The 22,170-nt window shown below is 40.9% G+C and overlaps 1 protein-coding gene across 1 annotated transcript in view; it reads right to left on the bottom strand.

Annotated features, from left to right (window-relative positions):
* LOC128638486 (tyrosine-protein phosphatase non-receptor type 11-like) overlaps window positions 1-22,170 on the bottom strand; it is a 372,663-nt gene that overhangs the window by 43,464 nt on the left and 307,029 nt on the right. The window contains 2 exon segments of the mRNA XM_053690465.1: window positions 4,637-4,768; window positions 21,962-22,117. Of these exon segments, the coding sequence (XP_053546440.1) occupies window positions 4,637-4,768; window positions 21,962-22,117 (288 nt within the window).

The raw sequence follows: 22,170 nt of genomic DNA, 5'->3' as shown, positions 1-22,170 counted from the left end.
AAGAGAGGCTAAGGAAGCCCACACTTGAAAAAGACTACATATATAGCACTCAGGGGGTTAATTTTAAGTAGTAATTGTTACTTAAAATTAATCCCGAGTGCTATATATGTAGTCTTTTTCAAGTGTGGGCTGCCTTAGCCTCTCTTGTAAGTTTAGAACAAAAGACTAGTACGTCCTCAAAGTAAACAGTGCAACCACAAAATTGCGAGTATCAATTCCAGAGAAGAAGATTCCCGAAGGAAACATCACACAACAACATGAGATTTAGACCAAATAAAAATCATCCTCACCGGATTAAAATAAAAGATGAGGCAACCCGTAGGTTATCGCCCAAGAAGAACGGACAGACCCGCAGGACAGCCCAACAGGGGTCAGAGACTTCCAAGCTCAGAACTGGAAAAGGATACACAAATAACAAAGACTATAAGAAGATCACTTCATCCCCTTATATCTATGCAAGCAAGTCTTTCAAAGTTTAAGACTGAGAATCCCCAGACCCATTAAGAGTGGGATCCTCCAGCAACGCCAAAATGTGCCTCAGTAGAACACGAAGGCGTGCCAGTCTATAACGAAAGGCGCAACATACCTCCGCCAGAACAAAAGAAAACACCAGCCCCGAAGGTTGACCCCGAGGCCTCAGCGACAGTCACTCCCCCTGAGGGCTGAACTGGACCAGGCGATCCCATGCCTGACGAGCCCCGGTTAACGGAAAACAGACAATATCGTAAGCACATTCCCGGGAGGTGCAGACGCGCTAGCGCCAAAGATATGGCCATGCGGAACTGTGCCGTAACCTCCGTTGGGAACAGGCCACACTCCATAGAAGGATAAGTTGCGTTTGGGTTACCTGCATGCGTAGTAAGAGTTGGTGGTAGGGAACTCGCCTCGTGGGAAATAGAATCCTCAGAGGCGGATGGCTCAGTGGGCACCTGATTCCCCGATCCCGAGGAATAGAGCACTCTAAAAACAGCATTCAGAACATAACTGATGGGCATGTATCACCCAGGCCAATTCATATTCTTCGCAAGAAGTAGTGTCTGAATCAGAGACATCCGTCTCCAAAAAATCAGAATCCTCCATAACTGTGATATTGAATAAAAAATGGACCAATAAGAAAAATCTAAACGGCACCTTACACCCCCAATGGCTGGGGCACTCACCACCTCTAGAGAACCAGACACCAGCGGACCAGGATTTCTCCGTCGCCACACGGTCAGGAATGTAGAGACAAAATGTGGCCACGCCCGGTCACAAGGTAAACCGTGCAGTCCATGCAAAAGCGCGCCCGACCGTGAAGGCTGCGTCACTAGACGTAGGCCGTTATGTTCCAAAATAGCCATGAGCCGAAGCAACACTGCACAGTAGCAGACAGAATCACATAAACATGATTATAAACCCCCCTGTTAAATAACCCCCCTCAGGAGATATTAACCCTTGATTCCTAGATACAAAAAGGAGCCTCACTGAGACCCTATGTTAAAGTTATCCTCGAAAGGTTGTAGCCCCTCTCAGATAAACAGTTGTTATTACAATTACATCCATGATGAAAGTAAAATGAAACGATCTTACTGAAATCTACGCCATGGAACAGGAGCACAGCCCTTCAAGTGTGACAGATGGTAGCGTCGCTTTTGCCATGGACTTGAGAGAAAAAAGCAGGCAGCAAAACTCGACAACACTGATTGCTTGTGGAGCTGTTAATATGAGTCGGGATGGTTTCGCAGAAAGACTCTCCCTGCATCTCCGGACTCTAACCTTCATCCATGCTCTCACTGAGAGGCTGACAGGACTACTTAAAACTCCAGTCCCATGCAGAAGAGTACTACCCTCCAAAAGAGACTATTCCAAATCTTCCAACACTTCTCTGCCAACCTCCTGGGACGAAAGGCAAAGAATGACTGGGGGATGAGGGAAGTGGGGAAGGTATTTAAGACTTTGGCTGGGGTGTCTTTTCCTCCTCCTGGTGGCCAGGTTCTGAATTCCCAAAAGTAATGAATGCAGCTGTGGACTCTTTCCATTTATGAAGAAAATATGATTTTTAATTCAATTAAACAATACAATTTTTACTGCATATTTTTATTTAAATATTTTATGGATTTTTAAATGATTATTTTTTTGTGAACCCTATTATAATTTATGCACCACCTTCACATACATAAAGGGACAGTCAACCCAAAAATTCTTCTAATTTATATATATATAAAGTTTCAATCGATCATTATTTACAAATGTAGCCCAGTTTTGTGATCTATAGCGTTTGCAAGTAAAAGCACTTACTGTTCACGCCTCTGCCGTTTGAAAATGTCCGTTTGGCCCCTCCCCTATTTCGTCATCATCTACATCATCATCTTCTTGTAATCGCAGTAACTTTGCGATCGTCCCCGTACCCTGCTTTAGCGCATGCGCAAGGCGCCTATTATACTGAAGGGGGAACGTATAATAGGAGCATTGCGCATGCGCTAAAGCAGGGTACGAGGACGATCGCAAAATTACAGCGATTACAAGAAGATGATGGTGATGTAGATGATGACGAAATAGGGGAGGGGCAAATGGACATTTTCAAACTGCAGAGGCGCGAACAGTAAGTCTTTTTACTTGCAAACGCTATAGATCACAAAACTGGGCAACATTTGTAAATAATGATCGATTGAAACTTTATATATATATAACTTAGAAGAATTTTTGGGTTGACTATCCCTTTAATGAGACAGGAAAGTCTCATGATTTGGATAGAAGATACAATTTGAAAAAAAAACTTTACAATTTACTTCTATTATCGAATTTGCTTCATTCTCTTGTTATCCTTTGATGAAGTAACAACTTTGCACTACTGGCAGCTAGCTGAGCACATCTAGTTAGCCAATCACAAGAGACAAATGTGTGCAGGCACCGATTAGCATCAGCTCCCACTAGTGTAGGATATGTGCGTATTCATTTTTAACAATGGATACCAAAGGAACAAGCACATTTGAAAATAGAAGTTAATGTAAAAGGGTCTTAAAATGACATGCTCTATTTGAATCATGCCAGTTTAATTTTGACTTTTCTATCCATTTAAAGGGACATGAAACCCAAAATAATTCTTTCATGATTCAGATAGAGAATACAATTTTAGACATTCCAATTTACGTATATTATCTAATTTGCTTCATTCTTTAGTTATCCTTTGTTGAAGAAATTGCAATGCTCATGGGTGAGCCAATAACACGAGGCATCTATGTGCAGCCATTAATCAGCAGCTACTGAGTGTATTCAGATATGCTTTTAAACAAAGGCTATCAAGAGAATGAAGCATATTAAAAAATAATAGAAGTAAAATTGCATGCTCTTTCTGAATCATGAAATAATTTTTTTTTGTGTTACATGTCCCTTTAACCCTTTGCCACCGGGAATTTCAGAGAAAAACTTGCCCAAAGTACCAGATAATTTGCAGCATTTTTGCCATCACTCCATTTAAACAGAAATAAAGCCTTTTTTATTTACCTATGAAAACAATATATTTTTTAAAGTATACAACCCAAGGTATTGATCAGACCCATTTTGATATATTTCATGCCACTATTTAGCTGCCAAATACAATTGTATAAAAAAAATTGTTAACTTTTTCGCAAACTTTAGGTTCTCACTAAAACTATTTACACACAACTACTGCAGTCATAAGACAAATGGTTGTAAAAGCTTCCTCTGGGATGCCCTTTGTTCATTAACAGACATGCATGGCGTTGCCATTGGTTTTTGTCAATTTAAAGGCAGCTAATTACACTTCTGAAACTCCCGCTACTGAAAAGGTTAATCATTTGTAAAGTTAATATTTGCTTTAGTGAAGGGGTTACCCTCCCACCCCCTGATCCCAAACGCCTCTCTTCTCTCCCTCTCTCCACTGGTCACCACCATCTTAGGTATTGGCAGAGTGTCAGCCAATATGCAGTTTAGGGCTGTTTATTTATTTAATATATTTTTTTAAATATTTCTGTAGTGTAGATCCCTCTTCAGCCCCCTGATAGCTCCCTGATCCCCCTAACAGCTCTATAACCCTCCCATTCCTACTGCTTCCTGCCATATTTGTTACTGGCAGCCAGCCCCCCACCACCAGCCGATATTGTTCCATAGTGTAGGGCTCTAGCTCTCCCCCTCTCCTGCTTAAAACTTTTCAGTAGTGTAGTGAACATCCTCCCTCCACAGCAATCTGGCTTCATATGGTAAGGGAGCACTATCAGTGACCATATGAAGGCAGATGACTTCTGCCCCCAGCTGCAGTCTAAGCTGACAGTGGAGACCACAGCATGAGCCACAGTATTGGACGTGGGTACTGGGCCACACAGTACGCTGGGTAAAGTACTTTGTGATGCAGTACCTACATCTAATTGGCGCAAGGGGTTAAAAGCAGGGAACACCCCTTTGCAAGACACACTGTTCTCAATTAAAAACTGTCTTTATAAAATTAGGACAGGAGCTTCATAGTACTGGCGAGATTTCTTATAGAATCTCACAAGCCCAGAGAGCAAAGTGATCATGTTTCTGGACCAAACGGAATGAGGACAGTTCTATTTGTAAGCGTCACTAACTACTTTACAGGAAAAATAAAATGCAATTGGTTTTGAAGATGAAGTGTTTTTTCCTTTTTTTGGATACTAACCCTGTCTGTACGGGTCATCTGCAGTTCCCGCAAGATGTAGTCCTTCTCCTGGTGCACATGCAAACTCCGCACTCTGATGCAGTCGTAGTCTTTGGAACAATTCTCCTCTGGCCAATAGCGAAAACATTTCTTCTGTAGGGTGGAGAAAAAAAGAAAAAATACATAGTTTAAAATGAGTTTGTAATCAGTAACCCAGATCAAAAATCGGTTGAATAATCATTCTCATTGAGAGAGTATTTTTCTCAATTTACAAACTAATTGCTTATACTTTAACATAAACATAGCAATACATTAAAATCAAGTTTTTTTTTTTTTTTTTTTTTTTTTTTTTTTTTAAAAACAACAAGTTTTTTGCAAAGAACATATACAGGAACTTTTGTGAATAAATTATATTATAAACTTCTCAACTGGAATAAAAACTTCCCACTGATAACCAAGCATCCTTCATCACTCACATGTTTTAAAGGGACATGAAACCCCAATTTTTATTTTCATTATTTAGAAATTACGTGCAATTTAAAACAACTTTCCAATTGACTTCTATTAGCTAATTTGCTTAATTCTCTTGATATCCTTTGTTGAAAAGCATATCTATATAGGCTCAGGAGCTGCCGATTGATGGCTGCACATAGATGTCGCGTGTTATTGGCTCAACCATGTGAATTGCTATTTCTTCAATAAAGGATACAGAATTAAGCAAATTAGATAATAGAAGTAAATTGGAAAGTTGTTTCAAACTGTATTCTCTATCTGAAAGAAAAAACTAAATTTATGCTTACCTGATAAAAATATTTATTTCCGGACATGGAGAGTCCACAACGTCATTCCAATTACTAGTGGGATATTGACTCCTGGCCAGCAGGAGGAGGCAAAGAGCACCACAGCAAAGCTCTTAAGTGTCATTTCCCTTACCCATAACCCCCAGTAATTCAGCCAAAGGGAAATGGAAAAGGAAAATAACAAAAAGGTGTAGAGGTGCCTGAGCTTCAGTAAAAAATGGGGTCGTGGACTCTCCATGTGTGGAAAGAAAGAAATTTATAGTAGTATGTGGTCTTCCCGACGGCGCTAACTTACAAGACCTAAGCTCCTATAACGATAGGGTCTCTAGATACCCTAGAGGGAGTTTAAAGGAATAGTTGTGTGTTAGGAGCGCCTATTGAAAGGCTAAGTCTAATAAGGGTTGAACTAAAAAATGGCGTTAGGTGTACCAGCACAAAGAGCCCAAATAGATAAAATTTACAAGTTTATTGTAGCATTAAGATTAACAAATTTATTAAGGCAATAGCTTGGTGTCTATAGATGAAAACAGATTAAAAAAGCATAAAAGTATATGGATCCATATCACTTTATAAATAAACAATAAATAAATTTAAAAACAATCAATGGTGGACTGTTTAAATAATAGAGGTCAACTTTACGATCTCTTATATGATAAAATTAATTTTGGTGAAGTTAGAAAAATGCAAAAATAATACAATAAATACAGAAATAATGCAGTAAAAACAGCAAATGGGGAAGGGTCGTGTGACCTAGGGTGAGAACATGTGGAAAAATGTCTTCGTGGTTGAGAAAAATAATCCTTTGAAAAAAATATAAAATGGTGTTGAAACCTGATAAAAGTGTGATAAAACTGTGTGAATCTCCTCGTGAAGAATCAGAAAGTGTCCAAAATAAAGTCAATAGTTATATCCAAAGATCAAAAAAGTCAAATGTAAAAAATCAAATGTAAAAAATCCGATATTAAATTAAAAATTAGATCCAAAAAATTCTTTTATCAGTGATAATGTGATGTCCAATGTTAACGAAAGAATGCAACCTGTGTTAAAAAATCAAACTGTGAACAGCTGACAAGATGGAAATTCAACTGACCAATTTCTTAAAAATACTTGATGTGAAAAACAATGATTATATAAAAATATAAGACGATCCAATCCCTGTGGAAAAAGAAAAATGCAACATAGAGCAGTATCGTTTAAAATATGTTTACACAAGTAGAAATAAAACTCACCATATATGCCAACGCGTTTCGGCCCACCAATAGGGCCTTTATCAAGACTTATATGGTGAGTTTTATTTCTACTTGTGTAGAAGTGTGACTTTTTTGATCTTTGGATATAACTATTGACTTTATTTTGGACACTTTCTGATTCTTCACGAGGAGATTCACACAGTTTTATCACACTTTTATCAGGTTTCAACACCATTTTATATTTTTTTTCAAAGGATTATTTTTCGCAACCACGAAGACATTTTTCCACATGTTCTCACCCTAGGTCACACGACCCTTCCCCATTTGCTGTTTTTACTGCATTATTTCTGTATTTATTGTATTATTTTTGCATTTTTCTAACTTCACCAAAATTAATTTTATCATATAAGAGATCGTAAAGTTGACCTCTATTATTTAAACAGTCCACCATTGATTGTTTTTAAATTTATTTATTGTTTATTTATAAAGTGATATGGATCCATATACTTTTATGCTTTTTTAATCTGTTTTCATCTATAGACACCAAGCTATTGCCTTAATAAATTTGTTAATCTTAATGCTACAATAAACTTGTAAATTTTATCTATTTGGGCTCTTTGTGCTGGTACACCTAACGCCATTTTTTAGTTCAACCCTTATTAGACTTAGCCTTTCAATAGGCGCTCCTAACACACAACTATTCCTTGAAAGAAAGAAATTTATCAGGTAAGCATACATTTTGTTTTCTTTCCTAAGACATGGAGAGTCCACAACGTCATTCCAATTACTAGTGGGAACCAATACCCAAGCTAGAGGACACTGAACGAATAGGGAGGGAGAATAAGACAGGCAGACCTAAACAGAAGGCACCACCGCTGCCTTAAAGAACCTTTTTTCCCCAAAGGAAGCCTCAACTGAGGCAAAAGTATCAAAATTTGTAGAATTTGGAAAAAGTATGCAGAGAGGACCAAGTTGCAGCCTTGCAAATGTGTTCCACAGAAGCTTCATTTTTGATAGCCCAAGAAGAGGAGGCAGCCCTAGTGGAATGAGCTGTAAGTCTCTCAGGAGGCTGTTGTCCAGAAGTCTCATAAGCAAAACGAATCATATTTCTCAACCAGAGGGAAAGAGAAGTAGAAGTAGCCTTCTGACCCTTACGCTTTCCAGAGAAACAAACAAACAGGGCAGAAGACTGGCGAAAATCTTTAGTAGCCTGTAGGTAAATTTTAGAGCGAGCACCACATCCAAATTGTGCAACAGATGTTCCTTATGAGAGGAAGGATTAGGACAGAGAGAAGGAACAACAATTTCCTGATTAATATTTCTATCTGAAATCACCTTAGGGAGAAACCCCAATTTAGTACGAAGGACCGTCTTATCCGCATGAAAAATAAGGTAAGGCGAATCACACTGCAAAGCCGAGAGTTCAAAATCTCTCCGAGCAGAAGAAATAACAATAAGAAACAAAACCTTCCAAGATAACAGCTTAATATCTATGGAATGCATTGGCTCAAATGGAGCCTGTTGCAAAACTCTAAGAACTAGGTTAAGGCTCTAAGGAGGAGCAACAGATTTAAACACAGGCCTGATTCTAACCAGGGCCTGACAAAATGATTGAACATCTGGCACATCCGCCAGACGCTTATGTAAAACAATAGCTAATGCAGAAATCTGACCTTTCAGAGAACTGACTGACAACCCTTTCTCCAGACCATCCTGGAGAAAAGACATAATTCTAGGAATCCTGACCCTACTCCAAGAATAGCCCTTTGATTCACACCAATAAAGGTATTTATGTCATACCTTATGGTAAATCGTATGAGTAACAGGCTTGCAAGCCTGAATCATAGTATCAATGACAGACTCAGAAAACCCACGCTTAGCCAGAACTAAGCGTTCAATCTCCAAGCAGTCAGCTTCAGAGAAACGAGATTTGGATGGAGAAAAGGACCCTGAGGTAGAAGGTCCTGCCTCAGGGGTAACCTCCATGGTGGAAGAGATGACATCTTCACTAGGTCCACAAACCAGATCCTGCGAGGCCATGCAGGAGCTATTAATATTAGAGACGCTCTCTCCTGTTTGATACAAGCAATGACTCGTGGAAGAAGAGCAAACGGAGGAAACGGGTATGCTAGACCAAAATCCCAAGGAACCGCCAGAGCATCTATCAGGGTGGCCTTTGGATCTCTTAACCTTGAACCGTACCTTGGAATCTTGGCGTTCTGACGAGATGCCATCAGATCCAACTCCGGCAACCCACACTTGAGGGTTAACCTGGAGAACACCTCCGGATGGAGAGCCCACTCCCAGAGATGAAAGGTCTGTCTGCTCAGGAAATCCGCCTCCCAGTTGTGCACTCCTAGAATGTGGATGGCAGATAGAACACAATTTTGAGCTTCCGCCCACTGCAGAATGCGAGTCACCTTCTTCATGGCCAAGGAACTCAGAGTTCCTCCCTGGTGGTTGATATAGGCCACTGAGGTGATATTGTCCGACTGGAACCTGATAAACCGGGCTAAGGACAACTGAGGCCAAGCATTCAGGGCTTTGAAGATTGCTCTTAACTCCGGAATGTTTATTGGGAGAGACGACTCCTCCCAAGACCATAAATCCTGAGCCTTTAACGAGTCCTAGACTGCTCCCCAGCCCAGCAGGCTGGCATCCGTGGTCACAATCACCCAGGAAGGTCTCCGGAAGCATGTGCCCTGAGACAGATGATCCTTAGAAAACGTAGAAAAGACAACAAGATCTCGGTATGAGAGTTTGCTTATTAAAAAGATGGCGCCTAACCCAATATGTTGTCCAGGTAAGGAGCCACCGCAATTCTCTGTGACCTGACAACTACCAAGAAATCCTCAGGCCACCCGTGAACACAGGAGATGTCGGAACAGTGACGCCGCCGCTCCGCTTAGAAAACTGAATACGGAAGAGGAAAAGTCACATGACTATCCAACGAAAAACTGTGCAGCTAAAATAAAAGCACGCGTTTCTGAAAACTGACAGTTTATCGGCAGGACCGTTAAACAGTCCTAACACTTTAGCACAATCTCCTCAATATTTAATAACCCATATATGAATAAATAGTACATGAGCCACAATTAAGTACAATAAGGGATATGCTTTATACCCAAATACAAAGCATTAACCCCTTAGTCACATATAAAGTGCCTGCACCCTGCCTATAAGTATCCTATATAAAGGATATAACATGTCCCAAATTAAAGTTGCAGCTCAATCATCTTCATGTGCAAGTCTCCAATACCTAGAAGACAAAAAGCGCTTACCTGCAATCTAGCTGTCAGGCAGCTTACAAGGTGTGAAAGGACACATACTCCTCACAGAGACCTGAAGCAAAAGAAAGAAACAGAGTAACCAACGCTGGCTTTCTATAATTAGGGCAGTAAATTGTTAGTAAACCAAGCAATGACCACCTCACCACTTCCTAACAGCTTAAAAGCCACCACTACTCATACTCAAGAGATTGACGTTGACACAGCTAACCCCAAATCCTTCCTTGCAGGGAAAAGTACCCAGAAAAGGAAATAAATCTTCAGACACCGAACTTCACCTCCTCCATTGACAGAGGCAAAGAGAATGACTGGGGGTTATGGGTAAGGGAAGTGACACTTAACAGCTTTGCTGTGGTGCTCTTTGCCTCCTCCTGCTGGCCAGGAGTGAATATCCCACTAGTAATTGGAATGGCGTTGTGGACTCTCCATGTCTTAGGAAAGAAAGTTTGGTTTTCATGTCCCTTTAAAACCTCAGCACCTCTAGCGATGGGTTAATTAGATGCTCTCTGACATTTCAACCCACTTGTGCTGCTGATGCACTGTAAATTACTCCCAGTTACAAATATTTCTGCTTAAAATCTTATACACTTACAAGCAATCTGCAGGAATACACAGCAGGGAAGAATGCACGTTGGGCTTCTACAGCACACATTGTTTCAATCCTTATATATTATGTAACAAGTGACATTCTCTGCTGTAATAACAGAATTTATGCTTACCTGATAAATTACTTTCTCCAACGGTGTGTCCGGTCCACGGCGTCATCCTTACTTGTGGGATATTCTCTTCCCCAACAGGAAATGGCAAAGAGTCCCAGCAAAGCTGGCCATATAGTCCCTCCTAGGCTCCGCCCACCCCAGTCATTCGACCGACGGACAGGAGGAAATATATATAGGAGAAACCATATGGTACCGTGGTGACTGTAGTTAGAGAAAATAATTCATCAGACCTGATTAAAAAACCAGGGCGGGCCGTGGACCGGACACACCGTTGGAGAAAGTAATTTATCAGGTAAGCATAAATTCTGTTTTCTCCAACATTGGTGTGTCCGGTCCACGGCGTCATCCTTACTTGTGGGAACCAATACCAAAGCTTTAGGACACGGATGAAGGGAGGGAGCAAATCAGGTTACCTAAACGGAAGGCACCACAGCTTGCAAAACCTTTCCCCCAAAAATAGCCTCCGAAGAAGCAAAAGTATCAAATTTGTAAAATTTGGCAAAAGTGTGCAGTGAAGACCAAGTCGCTGCCTTACATATCTGGTCAACAGAAGCCTCGTTCTTGAAGGCCCATGTGGAAGCCACATCCCTAGTGGAGTGAGCTGTGATTCTTTCAGGAGGCTGCCGTCCGGCAGTCTCATAAGCCAATCGGATAATGCTTTTAAGCCAAAAGGAAAGAGAGGTAGCAGTCGCTTTTTGACCTCTCCTTTTACCAGAATAAACAACAAACAAGGAAGATGTTTGTCTGAAATCTTTTGTAGCCTCTAAATAGAATTTTAGAGCACGGACTACGTCCAAATTGTGTAACAAACATTCCTTCTTTGAAACTGGATTCGGACACAAAGAAGGTACAACTATCTCCTGGTTAATATTTTTGTTAGAAACAACCTTAGGAAGAAAACCAGGCTTAGTATGCAAAACCACCTTTTCTGCATGGAACACCAGATAGGGCGGAGAACACTGCAGAGCAGATAACTCTGAAACTCTTCTAGCAGAAGAAATTGCAACCAAAAACAAAACTTTCCAAGATAGTAACTTAATATCTATGGAATGTAAAGGTTCAAACGGAACCCCTTGAAGAACTGAAAGAACTAGATTTAGACTCCAGGGGGGAGTCAAAGGTCTGTAAACAGGCTTGATCCTAACCAGAGCCTGAACAAATGCTTGAACATCTGGCACAGCTGCCAGTCTTTTGTGTAGTAAGACAGATAAAGCAGAGATCTGTCCCTTTAGAGAACTTGCAGATAATCCTTTCTCCAAACCTTCTTGTAGAAAGGAGAGAATCTTAGGAATTTTTATCTTATTCCATGGGAATCCTTTGGATTCACACCAACAGATATATCTTTTCCATATTTTATGGTAAATCTTTCTAGTTACCGGTTTTCTGGCCTGAACCAGAGTATCTATCACAGAATCTGAAAACCCACGCTTCGATAGAATCAAGCGTTCAATCTCCAAGCCGTCAGCTGGAGGGAGACCAGATTTGGATGTTCGAATGGACCCTGAACAAGAAGGTCCTGTCTCAAAGGTAGCTTCCATGGTGGAGCCGATGACATATTCACCAGGTCTGCATACCAAGTCCTGCGTGGCCACGCAGGAGCTATCAAGATCACCGAGGCCCTCTCCTGATTGATCCTGGCTACCAGCCTGGGAATGAGAGGAAACGGTGGAAATACATAAGCTAGGTTGAAGGTCCAAGGTGCTACTAGTGCATCTACTAGAGTCGCCTTGGGATCCCTGGATCTGGACCCGTAGCAAGGAACCTTGAAGTTCTGACGAGACGCCATCAGATCCATGTCTGGAATGCCCCATAATTGAGTTATTTGGGCAAAGATCTCCGGATGGAGTTCCCACTCCCCCGGATGGAATGTCTGACGACTCAGAAAATCCGCCTCCCAGTTTTCCACACCTGGGATGTGGATCGCAGACAGGTGGCAGGAGTGATCCTCCGCCCATTGAATAATTTTGGTCACTTCTTTCATCGCCAGGGAACTCCTTGTTCCCCCCTGATGATTGATATACGCAACAGTCGTCATGTTGTCTGATTGGAACCTTATGAATCTGGCCTTTGCTAGCTGAGGCCAAGCCCTGAGAGCATTGAATATCGCTCTCAGTTCCAGAATGTTTATCGGGAGAAGAGACTCTTCCCGAGACCATAGACCCTGAGCTTTTAGGGATTCCCAGACCGCGCCCCAGCCCACTAGACTGGCGTCGGTCGTGACAATGACCCACTCTGGTCTGCGGAAGCTCATTCCCTGGGACAGATGGTCCAGGGTCAGCCACCAACGGAGTGAATCTCTGGTCTTCTGATCTACTTGAATCATTGGAGACAAGTCTGTATAGTCCCCATTCCACTGTTTGAGCATGCACAGTTGTAATGGTCTTAGATGAATTCATGCAAAAGGAACTATGTCCATTGCTGCAACCATCAACCCTACTACTTCCATGCACTGTGCTATGGAAGGACGAGGAACAGAATGAAGCACTTGACAAGAGCTTAGAAGTTTTGATTTTCTGACCTCTGTCAGAAAAATCCTCATTTCTAAGGAATCTATTATTGTTCCCAAGAAGGGAACTCTTGTCGACGGAGACAGAGAACTTTTTTCTATGTTCACCTTCCATCCGTGTGATCTGAGAAAGGCTAGAACGATGTCTGTATGAGCCTTTGCTTTTGACAGGGACGACGCTTGTATTAGAATGTCGTCCAGGTAAGGTACTACTGCAATGCCCCTCGGTCTTAGAACCGCTAGAAGGGACCCTAGCACCTTTGTGAAAATCCTTGGAGCAGTGGCTAACCCGAATGGGAGGGCCACAAACTGGTAATGCTCGTCCAGAAAAGCGAACCTTAGGAACTGATGATGTTCTTTGTGGATAGGAATATGTAGGTACGCATCCTTTAGATCCACGGTAGTCATAAATTGACTTTCCTGGATAGTGGGTAGAATCGTTCGAATCCAAAAAAACTCTTAACCATCTCCGTGGAGATGTTGCCTGTGCAACGGCAAAGAGAATGACTGGGGTGGGCGGAGCCTAGGAGGGACTATATGGCCAGCTTTGCTGGGACTCTTTGCCATTTCCTGTTGGGGAAGAGAATATCCCACAAGTAAGGATGACGCCGTGGACCGGACACACCAATGTTGGAGAAAATATTCTATAACTTAGACCATATTACTATTAAATTAATGCGGGTTGCAAGCTGTATGTTTAACTCTTTAAAGAGACTAAACACAGTCAGGATCTGCGACAAATTGCAAGTTAACCAATCAGTAGTGGCATACTTAAGTAGCTAGCCAATCACTGGTCATGCTCTGCAGTGGACTGGCACGGGAAAGCATCTGGTATGGTAGTTTAACCACTTTGCCAAATGTATAGTTTGCAGCAAACATTTGTTTTGTAATAAAATGCTCTAACAAATTACAGCACATGAAACCCAAAATGTTTCTTTGGTGATTCAGATAGAGAATACAATATTAAACAACTTTCTAATTTACTTCCATTATCTAATTTGTTTTATTCGCTTGGTATCATTTGTTGAGGGAGCAGCAATGCACTTCTAACTGAACACATGGGTGAGCCAATGACAATCGGTATATATATATATATATATATATATATACACATACATCCACACACATATACATATATATATATATATATATATATATATATATATATATATATATATATGGCAAGTAGTAAACAGCACTCTCTGGTCTTGAGAAATAGGTAAATTTATTCAGTGACGTTTCGGGGAATGCTCCCCTTCATCAGACCAATGTTAAGTACAGTGAATCAGACATTTATACTCTCACAAAGGACCCTCCCCCCCAGTGTAAAAACAGCCAATAACGGTTGCCTAGGCAACCAGTTCAAAGTAAACAACACAGTGCAAATCTAAACTAAACTCTAATAAAACAGAAATAAAATAACAAGTAACAAATATGCATAAATTCACATATATACAGAGTGGTATATGTTCATATATTACAGCTTACCCTAGGCATGATCTAGATATTCATTACCATACCTCTTAAGTGGTGTTGAGGCCAACAGCAGTGATACAAAGATATAATATATACTGAGAAAAGTATAACAAAATATTTAACACCTCCGTTCTAAAATTGGCAGATAGTGATTCAACATTATATCCAAGCCTCGCCGCAAACAAGTAATGCAAAAAAAGGCTTATGGGCCAGTAGTTCATCTGTGAATATATAACGAGCCTGCAGTTCCTACTTAAATATACATGTAAGTAATTAGTGATTAGTGGAACATAACAAAGACTCAGAGATCTGGGGCCTCCAAGCATAAAGTAACTTAAGAACACTAGCCAGCGCTTATTCTAGTTGATCTATTCACACACTTCTATCGATCAGAGTGGCTCTGTCCAGCAACAACCTAATTGTAAGGGAGATCGTAAAAAAAGTATTCATACAGGAGATTGTAAGACAGTATGAGATCCGTCAGGTCTAAAAGCGCTTCATAATCGGATCCAATTTGTACAGTGCTGCAAGCATTACCTTGAAACTCACCGGGACTTGTATGCAACAGCGCACAGCGGCCCCTAACTAGAAGGGTTTACAGACTGGAGAGAGCCGGGGATTCTAAATAGTGTCAGGCGGACCTAACTATACTGCACATGCGTATCGCATGCAAAGCCCCACCCACACAAGCGCAATACGAGCCCAGGATAGGAGAAAAAGGGCAAGCCCCTATGAGTGGGGCATACATATCATGCTAGTGCATAGTCATCAGTCATGCTTACATCTATATCAGAGGTTACACATATTACAGGAGCATGTATAAAGGAGTATAAACAGTAACCAAGAATATCTATAGAGGGCTATATAACAAGCTGTAGGGCTCATGAAGTAAAGGATACAATTAGATCAAAGGTCACCTACAATTCATGAGTGCATACTAGGGAGTATATACAAATACAGAAAGGACCTAATATTGGCTAAAGGTACAGCTGTACGACTCAAGGAGTGAGAGATAAATCAATACATCATTACCTACTACATAGAGTGAGTCTAACTATAGGACTAGTACAATATGATAAAGGTGCTACGAACATACACTAATATTATGGGTATAGCTAAGGGAGGTATTTCCTAAAGTTATAAATTTATAAATTTAGGAGATAAGAATTTACAGACCAAGAGTCCCATCATAAAGACAGGCTACACTGGAATAGATCAGCAGATAAACAATGGAAGTTAAAGATATAGAGGGCATACATAGGCAGGTAGTTAAGAGTTGTCCAATATCAGTACAGGCAGACGCCCAAACCCCAAACAAAGTGTCATAGGTCCCCCGTCCACAATTAGTCCACAAGTATTACACAATGGGAAGGGTGAGAAAAAATCTGATTAAGTCTATTTGGATTGCAGCGACTTGAACTGTCTCCTCATAAGAAGCAATGCCAGTCAATACCCATATTTAGACCCCTAGGGTGGACGGTGTCCAGTTTGTAAATCCACTCTGCCTCTTTCTGCAATAGCAGCTTTCCCCGGTCACCCCCCCCGGCTCAATGGAGGGACATGGTCAATTAGTTTAAACCTTAGGTACGCCCCAGAATGGCCTTTTTCCAAAAAGTGTCCTGGCCACAGGCTGGTCACTTTTCCCTTTATCAATGGCAGTGCGTATGGCACTTCTGTGGTTTGCCATCCGCTTTTTGATGTCATCTGAAGTCTTGTCTATATAAAACAGGCCACAATTACAGTTCAACATGTAAATCACAAATTTCATGGAGCATGTGAGGTAATGTTTGATTTTAAATGTCTCATTGGTGTGTGGGTGCCGGAATTAGCTGCACTGGGGCATTGCATTACAGGTAACACAGCTAGGACACTTGTAGGATCCCTTCTTAGTTGAAGTCATTACCTTACTATAGCTGTTGATGGGATCTGTCCTCATCAGTATGTCCTATAAGTTTCTGCCCCGCTTGTAGCCAATCCTTGGTGGTCCATATCCGCGGTAGGGCAATGAGTCATCAGACTCTATGATGTCCCATTTCTCCTTCAAGGTAGTTCCCAGTGTCCTCGTATTAGGGGTGTAGGTAGTAATGAAATTGATCCTACTCTGGGTATCCTTACCAGTGTAATCAGCATTAAGGTGCAATCTAGCCTCCTTAATCAATTGGTTGTTGTATCCTCTGTTCCTGAATCTATCCTCCATCTCCTTTAGTTGGACATCTCGTCTTGTCCCGGATGTATTATTATGAACCACCCTTAGCATTTGTGCCTTCAGAATCGCTTTGATCAATGACTTTGGGTGGTAGCTGGAAGCGTGCAGGAGCGTGTTCCGGTCTGTCTCCTTTTTGAATAGGGTAGAGCCCACACCCGTTCCTTCCTTGTATATTTTTAGGTTCAGGAAGCCCACCTCTGTATAGCTAGAGACTTTCAGTTTGACGTGTCCTCCGATGGTGTTCAGGGTATTCACCCATTCACGGAAAGTCTCCAGTGAACCACGCCAGACCACGATAATATTGATATACCGTTTGTAAAAGCGTAATTGGCTATGATCATATACTTTAAAGATGTTCTCTTCTATATGTTCCATGAAAAGGTTTGCAACGGCTGGGGCCATATTGGAGCCCATTGCAGTGCCCATAAGTTGCAGGTAAAACTTTTTCTCAAACTTGAAATAATTTAGTTTCAGGCATATGGACAGTAGTTCAATTATGAACCTGGTAGGGGTCCCACAAACGGATACCTTTCCAAGCACAGGGTCACTATTTCCATGACCATCTCATGAAGGATGATCATATACAAGGTTGCCACATCCAAGCTGGCAAGTACGTCACCCGGCGGTATATCAGTTAGTTTGGTCAAGTAGTAAATCAATGTTGCTGAGTCCCGTATGTAGGACTTCATGTTCAGTACCATAGGTTGTAATATAGAGTTGAGGTAAGCTGCCAGAGGCTGAAGAAGTGACCCACGGGCTGATACAATTGGTCGTCCAGGCTGTTGGTCAAGCTGCTTATGGATTTTTGGTAATGTGTAAAAAATTGGTCTGATCGGATACTCAGTGGTCAGCCAATCTCGGAGGGTGGAATCGATCCAATTCATCCGTGCCGCATGCTCTATCAGGGTGTCAATTCGTAGTTTGCAAGTTACACAGTCTGGTCACAAGGTAGCGCCGTGTAGGTAGTGGCATTGGCAAGTTGTTTCTCAATCTCCCTCTTATAATCCTGGTAATCCTGCAGGACTATTGCTCCACCCATGTCCGCCGGGCGTATGACAATGGACGTGTCAGCCATCAGTGTATGTACAGCCTCCCAATCACTGGAGGTCATATTGTTTCTGAATCTTGTAGGGCTACCCTCACCCAATTTCTGTTGAACGATTCTAGTATATGTTCTGATACTAGGGTTGGTGGTGGGTGGATCAAAGGTACTGTGCTTCTTGAAGAGATGTTTAGTTTCATCCATAGTCTTTCCTTGAAAAAGATTCCCAAGTTTCAGTTGTCTCTGAAAGCGCATAGTGTCAATGTATGTAGTAAAGTCATTAGCCATAGTCGTGGGGACAAAGGACAAACCATTCTTGAGCACGCTCCATTCATGGTCACTCAGGATGTGTTTGCTGAGGTTGACTGTCACATCCTCCTCTGTCTGCTTTGGAATGGGGGTCTTCTTCCATACCCCGCCCCTCCGGGTATGCAGTCTACGCCTCTGCCCCTGGATCGGGGAGTAATCCCTAAAAAAGGCTGTGCGCTGTTGTTGATCTCTTTTTCCTGTTGCTGGTTCCCTGTGCCTTCAGAGTCAGAACCAGAACTGGTGTCCACAGTATTCAATTGGCAATGGGTATATGCCCTATACCGTCACTGTCGTCTAGGTTGGTATTGTGCCCTCTCGTCCGGTTTCTTGTTTTTAAACGCAATTAGGGCATTATTATATTCACAAAGCTGGATGGTGATTTTTTCCGTCCAATTTTCAGTTTTGTCTTGTAGTAGGATATGACACTTTACTTCTTCAATGGTATTGATGTCATCCTTAGCTTTTTGTCATATATATATACACACACATACATATACACACATGCCATACATACATATACAGATTTTCTTGGGGACTGTCACTATAGGGTACAGAAAGGGTAATAGTGTCTAGAGATCACTGACTGCATACCTAAATATTTTATCGTTTCATAGTAAGGTTTTAACATCTTAACGTACATTTGTCACACAGTCCTGAGCTTCAAGGACTAAATGGATGTATACACAGGTCAGATGGTGCAGAGAACCAGTGCATGGATCTTTAGAAGACCTCTGCCTCACATTCTACTACCCCCCACAACCCCTGAACTAATCAGCAAAACTAAAACATTCAACAACCCCTGAATGACGATCGCAAATCACATAAAATGCCTCAGTCCTAAGGTAAATACGCTTCTGAGCTACTGCTGGTCCACATGTATTGAAGTCATGGGGTCAATTTATTAAATATCAGCTGGACACGATTCGCTGTAGCGAATCATGTCGGCCCTGCATCGCTAAATGCTGACAACATACGCTGTAGGCATTTAACATTGCACAAGCATTTCACAAGAAATGATTGTGTAATGCCGGCCCCTGCACATTCGCAGCCAATTGGCCGCTAGCAAGGGGTGTCACTCATCCCGATCGTATCTGATCGAGATGATTGCAGTCCCCTAAAAGGTGGCGGACAAGTTAAGAAGCAGTGGTCTTACGACCTAAAACTTCGGGCGGAGCAAGCAGCATTCTCTGCTTGATAAATCTCCCCCATGGAGTCAATAATATGTGAGTTACTGACCACAGATCAAACAAAAGGAATATATAAAACAAATGATTATTGCATCCGGTATTGTGATATGTTGTTTTGTCCTAAAACAAGTCATTTAAAAGCTTATAATAAGCTATTTCTAATGTAGGAGTCTAATGGTTAAAAAATATATAGAATAGTGTGTTATACTCCACCCAGTGGATATATAAAGATATTTCAAGCATGACACTATATTTGCCACACCTTAAAAGGACCAGTAAACTGTTTTTTGTGTACACTTTTTAACCGGAGTATCTTAAAAGTATATTAATAACCAAAACTGTGTATATCAATATTATTTAATAAAAGAATATTAGGAATAATCACTTTTAAAGGGACATGAAACCCAATATTTTTTTTTCTTTCATGATTTAGATAGAGAGTACAATTTTAAACTACTTGTCAATTTACTTCTATTATCTAACTTGCTTCCTTCTCTTAGTATATTTTGTTGAAGAAACAGCAACACACATGAGTGAGCCAATAACATGTGGAGCCAAAAATCAGGAGCTCTTGAGCTTATCTAGATATGCTTTTAAACAAAGGATACCAAGAGAATGAAACAAACTGGAAAGTTGTTTAAAATTGCATTCTTTCTCTGAAATCGCTAAAGAAAAAAAATTGGGTTTCATGTCACTTTAAATCCTGTAAATATTAGAGTGATGAACTCAAGCCACCCTCCAAAAATTCAATTTTCGGCGTAGCGCAGCTTAATTGTAATACATCCAATTGCTGCATGATATTTAATTATTAATTTGCATAATTTTGCTATGCAGGATCACTTCCGATTGCATGCGCAGTTCTGGTTTTCGTCACCATTTTTGTCCTGCTTCTTCTTGCATGTAAGGTGGGCTCGAATACAATGCCATGTGATCGTCAGTGATGACGATGTGCGCATGTTCTTCTTACTGTGACATCAGGGGGTAACCTGAGCATGCGCACGCTCCCGTGAGTGGTCACAAACTTGGCACCCAGGCAGCCCTCTGTGATACAACATGAAAAAGGACTAATATCATGGAGGGCTTGATAATGATTAAATATTCATTATTATTATTTCTGAATATATCATTTTAATATAAGAAGCAAAACGTTTTAAAGCCTGTATATTGGGGGGTTTACTGTCCCATTAAGTGAACAAGTACATATCTGCATAGGTTACAAGCTCTTTATACACCTCATTTGTTCTTTTTAAGATCTAAGAAGGAACCACCTTCAGCAGATATTACAGGAGAGCTCTGAACACTGCCTTTTTGCAGACAGAAATTTAGAATTTTGACGAACACACAAAAAAGGTAGATCTCCGATACATGCAAGAGAATGACTGGATATGGCAGTTAGGGGAGGAGCTATATAGACAGCTCTGCTGTGGTGTCCTCTTGCAACTTCCTGTTGGGAATGAGAATATCCCACAAGTAATGGATGATCCGTGGACTGGATACACCTTACAAGAGAAAGGTAGATCTCCGATACATGCATATACGTGAATAATATCACCAGCATAATAGTTATAAAACAATCATTTTAAAGACGTTTTGTGCAATTATGTAACAGAGCAATAATTATACAGTGGGTAAATAAAACAATGGCATACATATAGGTCGTATTACCCTATAAAGCCCACAAATCCAAGGTGTATTCCTGAGAAGGACTGGACCATCTGTATATGCACGGGGATTGCAGACACAATCGGCACGCTGAGGCAACCTGACACTATCCTGCTTGGTCCTGCAGGATCACACTACATGTGCGAGGGTAACAGTAGGATGCAGTCTTTGGCAGTCAGTAAAAGTTCTCATGTGTATATAGCTTTCTGTATACTAGAATGATTTGCAAGGTCACAGGTCTGACCGGACAATGGTAATGGTACAGCTAAACCTTTTTAGGAGTGCGCATACTGAGAGGAATCAAACATGTCTTCAGTTGTACCAACAAAAAACTAAATTCCATCTCAGCCTACCTAACTCCAAATTTCTAAACCTCCTGGGAGGCATTCCAACCAATTAATTTGGTCAGAAGACATATACCCACTTTACTGATATGTTTCTATAATTGTATGAAAGAAAAATAGGTTATGTCTTTAATAATCACAATCAATATTAGAAGCCTAAAACCCAACTCAGTAACAAATTAATTCCACTTACCTAATAAATGCACTCATCCAACTCTATATTAACATCATTCTCACCTCTTGTTTCTCACCCTTCTAGATTGCAAATTGCCATGGGAATAGGGCCCTCATCTCCTTCTGTATTTGTTTGTCACATTTTGTCTTGTCTCTTACAAGTTTTGTATCATTGTTTTATATAAACAAATTGTACCCATGGACAACGCTGCGGAATATGTTGGCATTTTATAAAAAAAGAATAATAATAATAGAGTAGTATTTATTAAAAGAGAGATAAATATGTTAAATATCCTAGCAACAGAGGCATGGAGTTCAGTTGCACAGGAATGAAAAATTGAATAATTTTAAACTTTTTAGAATGGATAAATAACATGCTAAACAAGAATTTGTTGGCTAATTTAATGCTCTATACTGATAGATAAGCATGTGCAGGTACATTACCCTTGATCGTTCCATCTCTTTGGTAGTCATGACAATGACATGCGTGTTTTCCTGGTACACCATGGCCCAGAAGTCACACACTGTATTCTGCAGACACCCCTGTGTAGCAATATACACTTTACATGGCTGAGATCCTCGTGAATCGTCAAAGGAACTCTGTGAATGTCAGAAAAATCAATGAGATGACAGCAATGAAACTGCCCGTAGAA

Source organism: Bombina bombina, chromosome 8, assembly GCF_027579735.1.
Source record: "Bombina bombina isolate aBomBom1 chromosome 8, aBomBom1.pri, whole genome shotgun sequence".
Taxonomy (NCBI): domain Eukaryota; kingdom Metazoa; phylum Chordata; class Amphibia; order Anura; family Bombinatoridae; genus Bombina; species Bombina bombina.
Note: the sequence above shows the minus strand (reverse complement) of the source record. Positions and strands in the feature narration are given on the sequence as shown.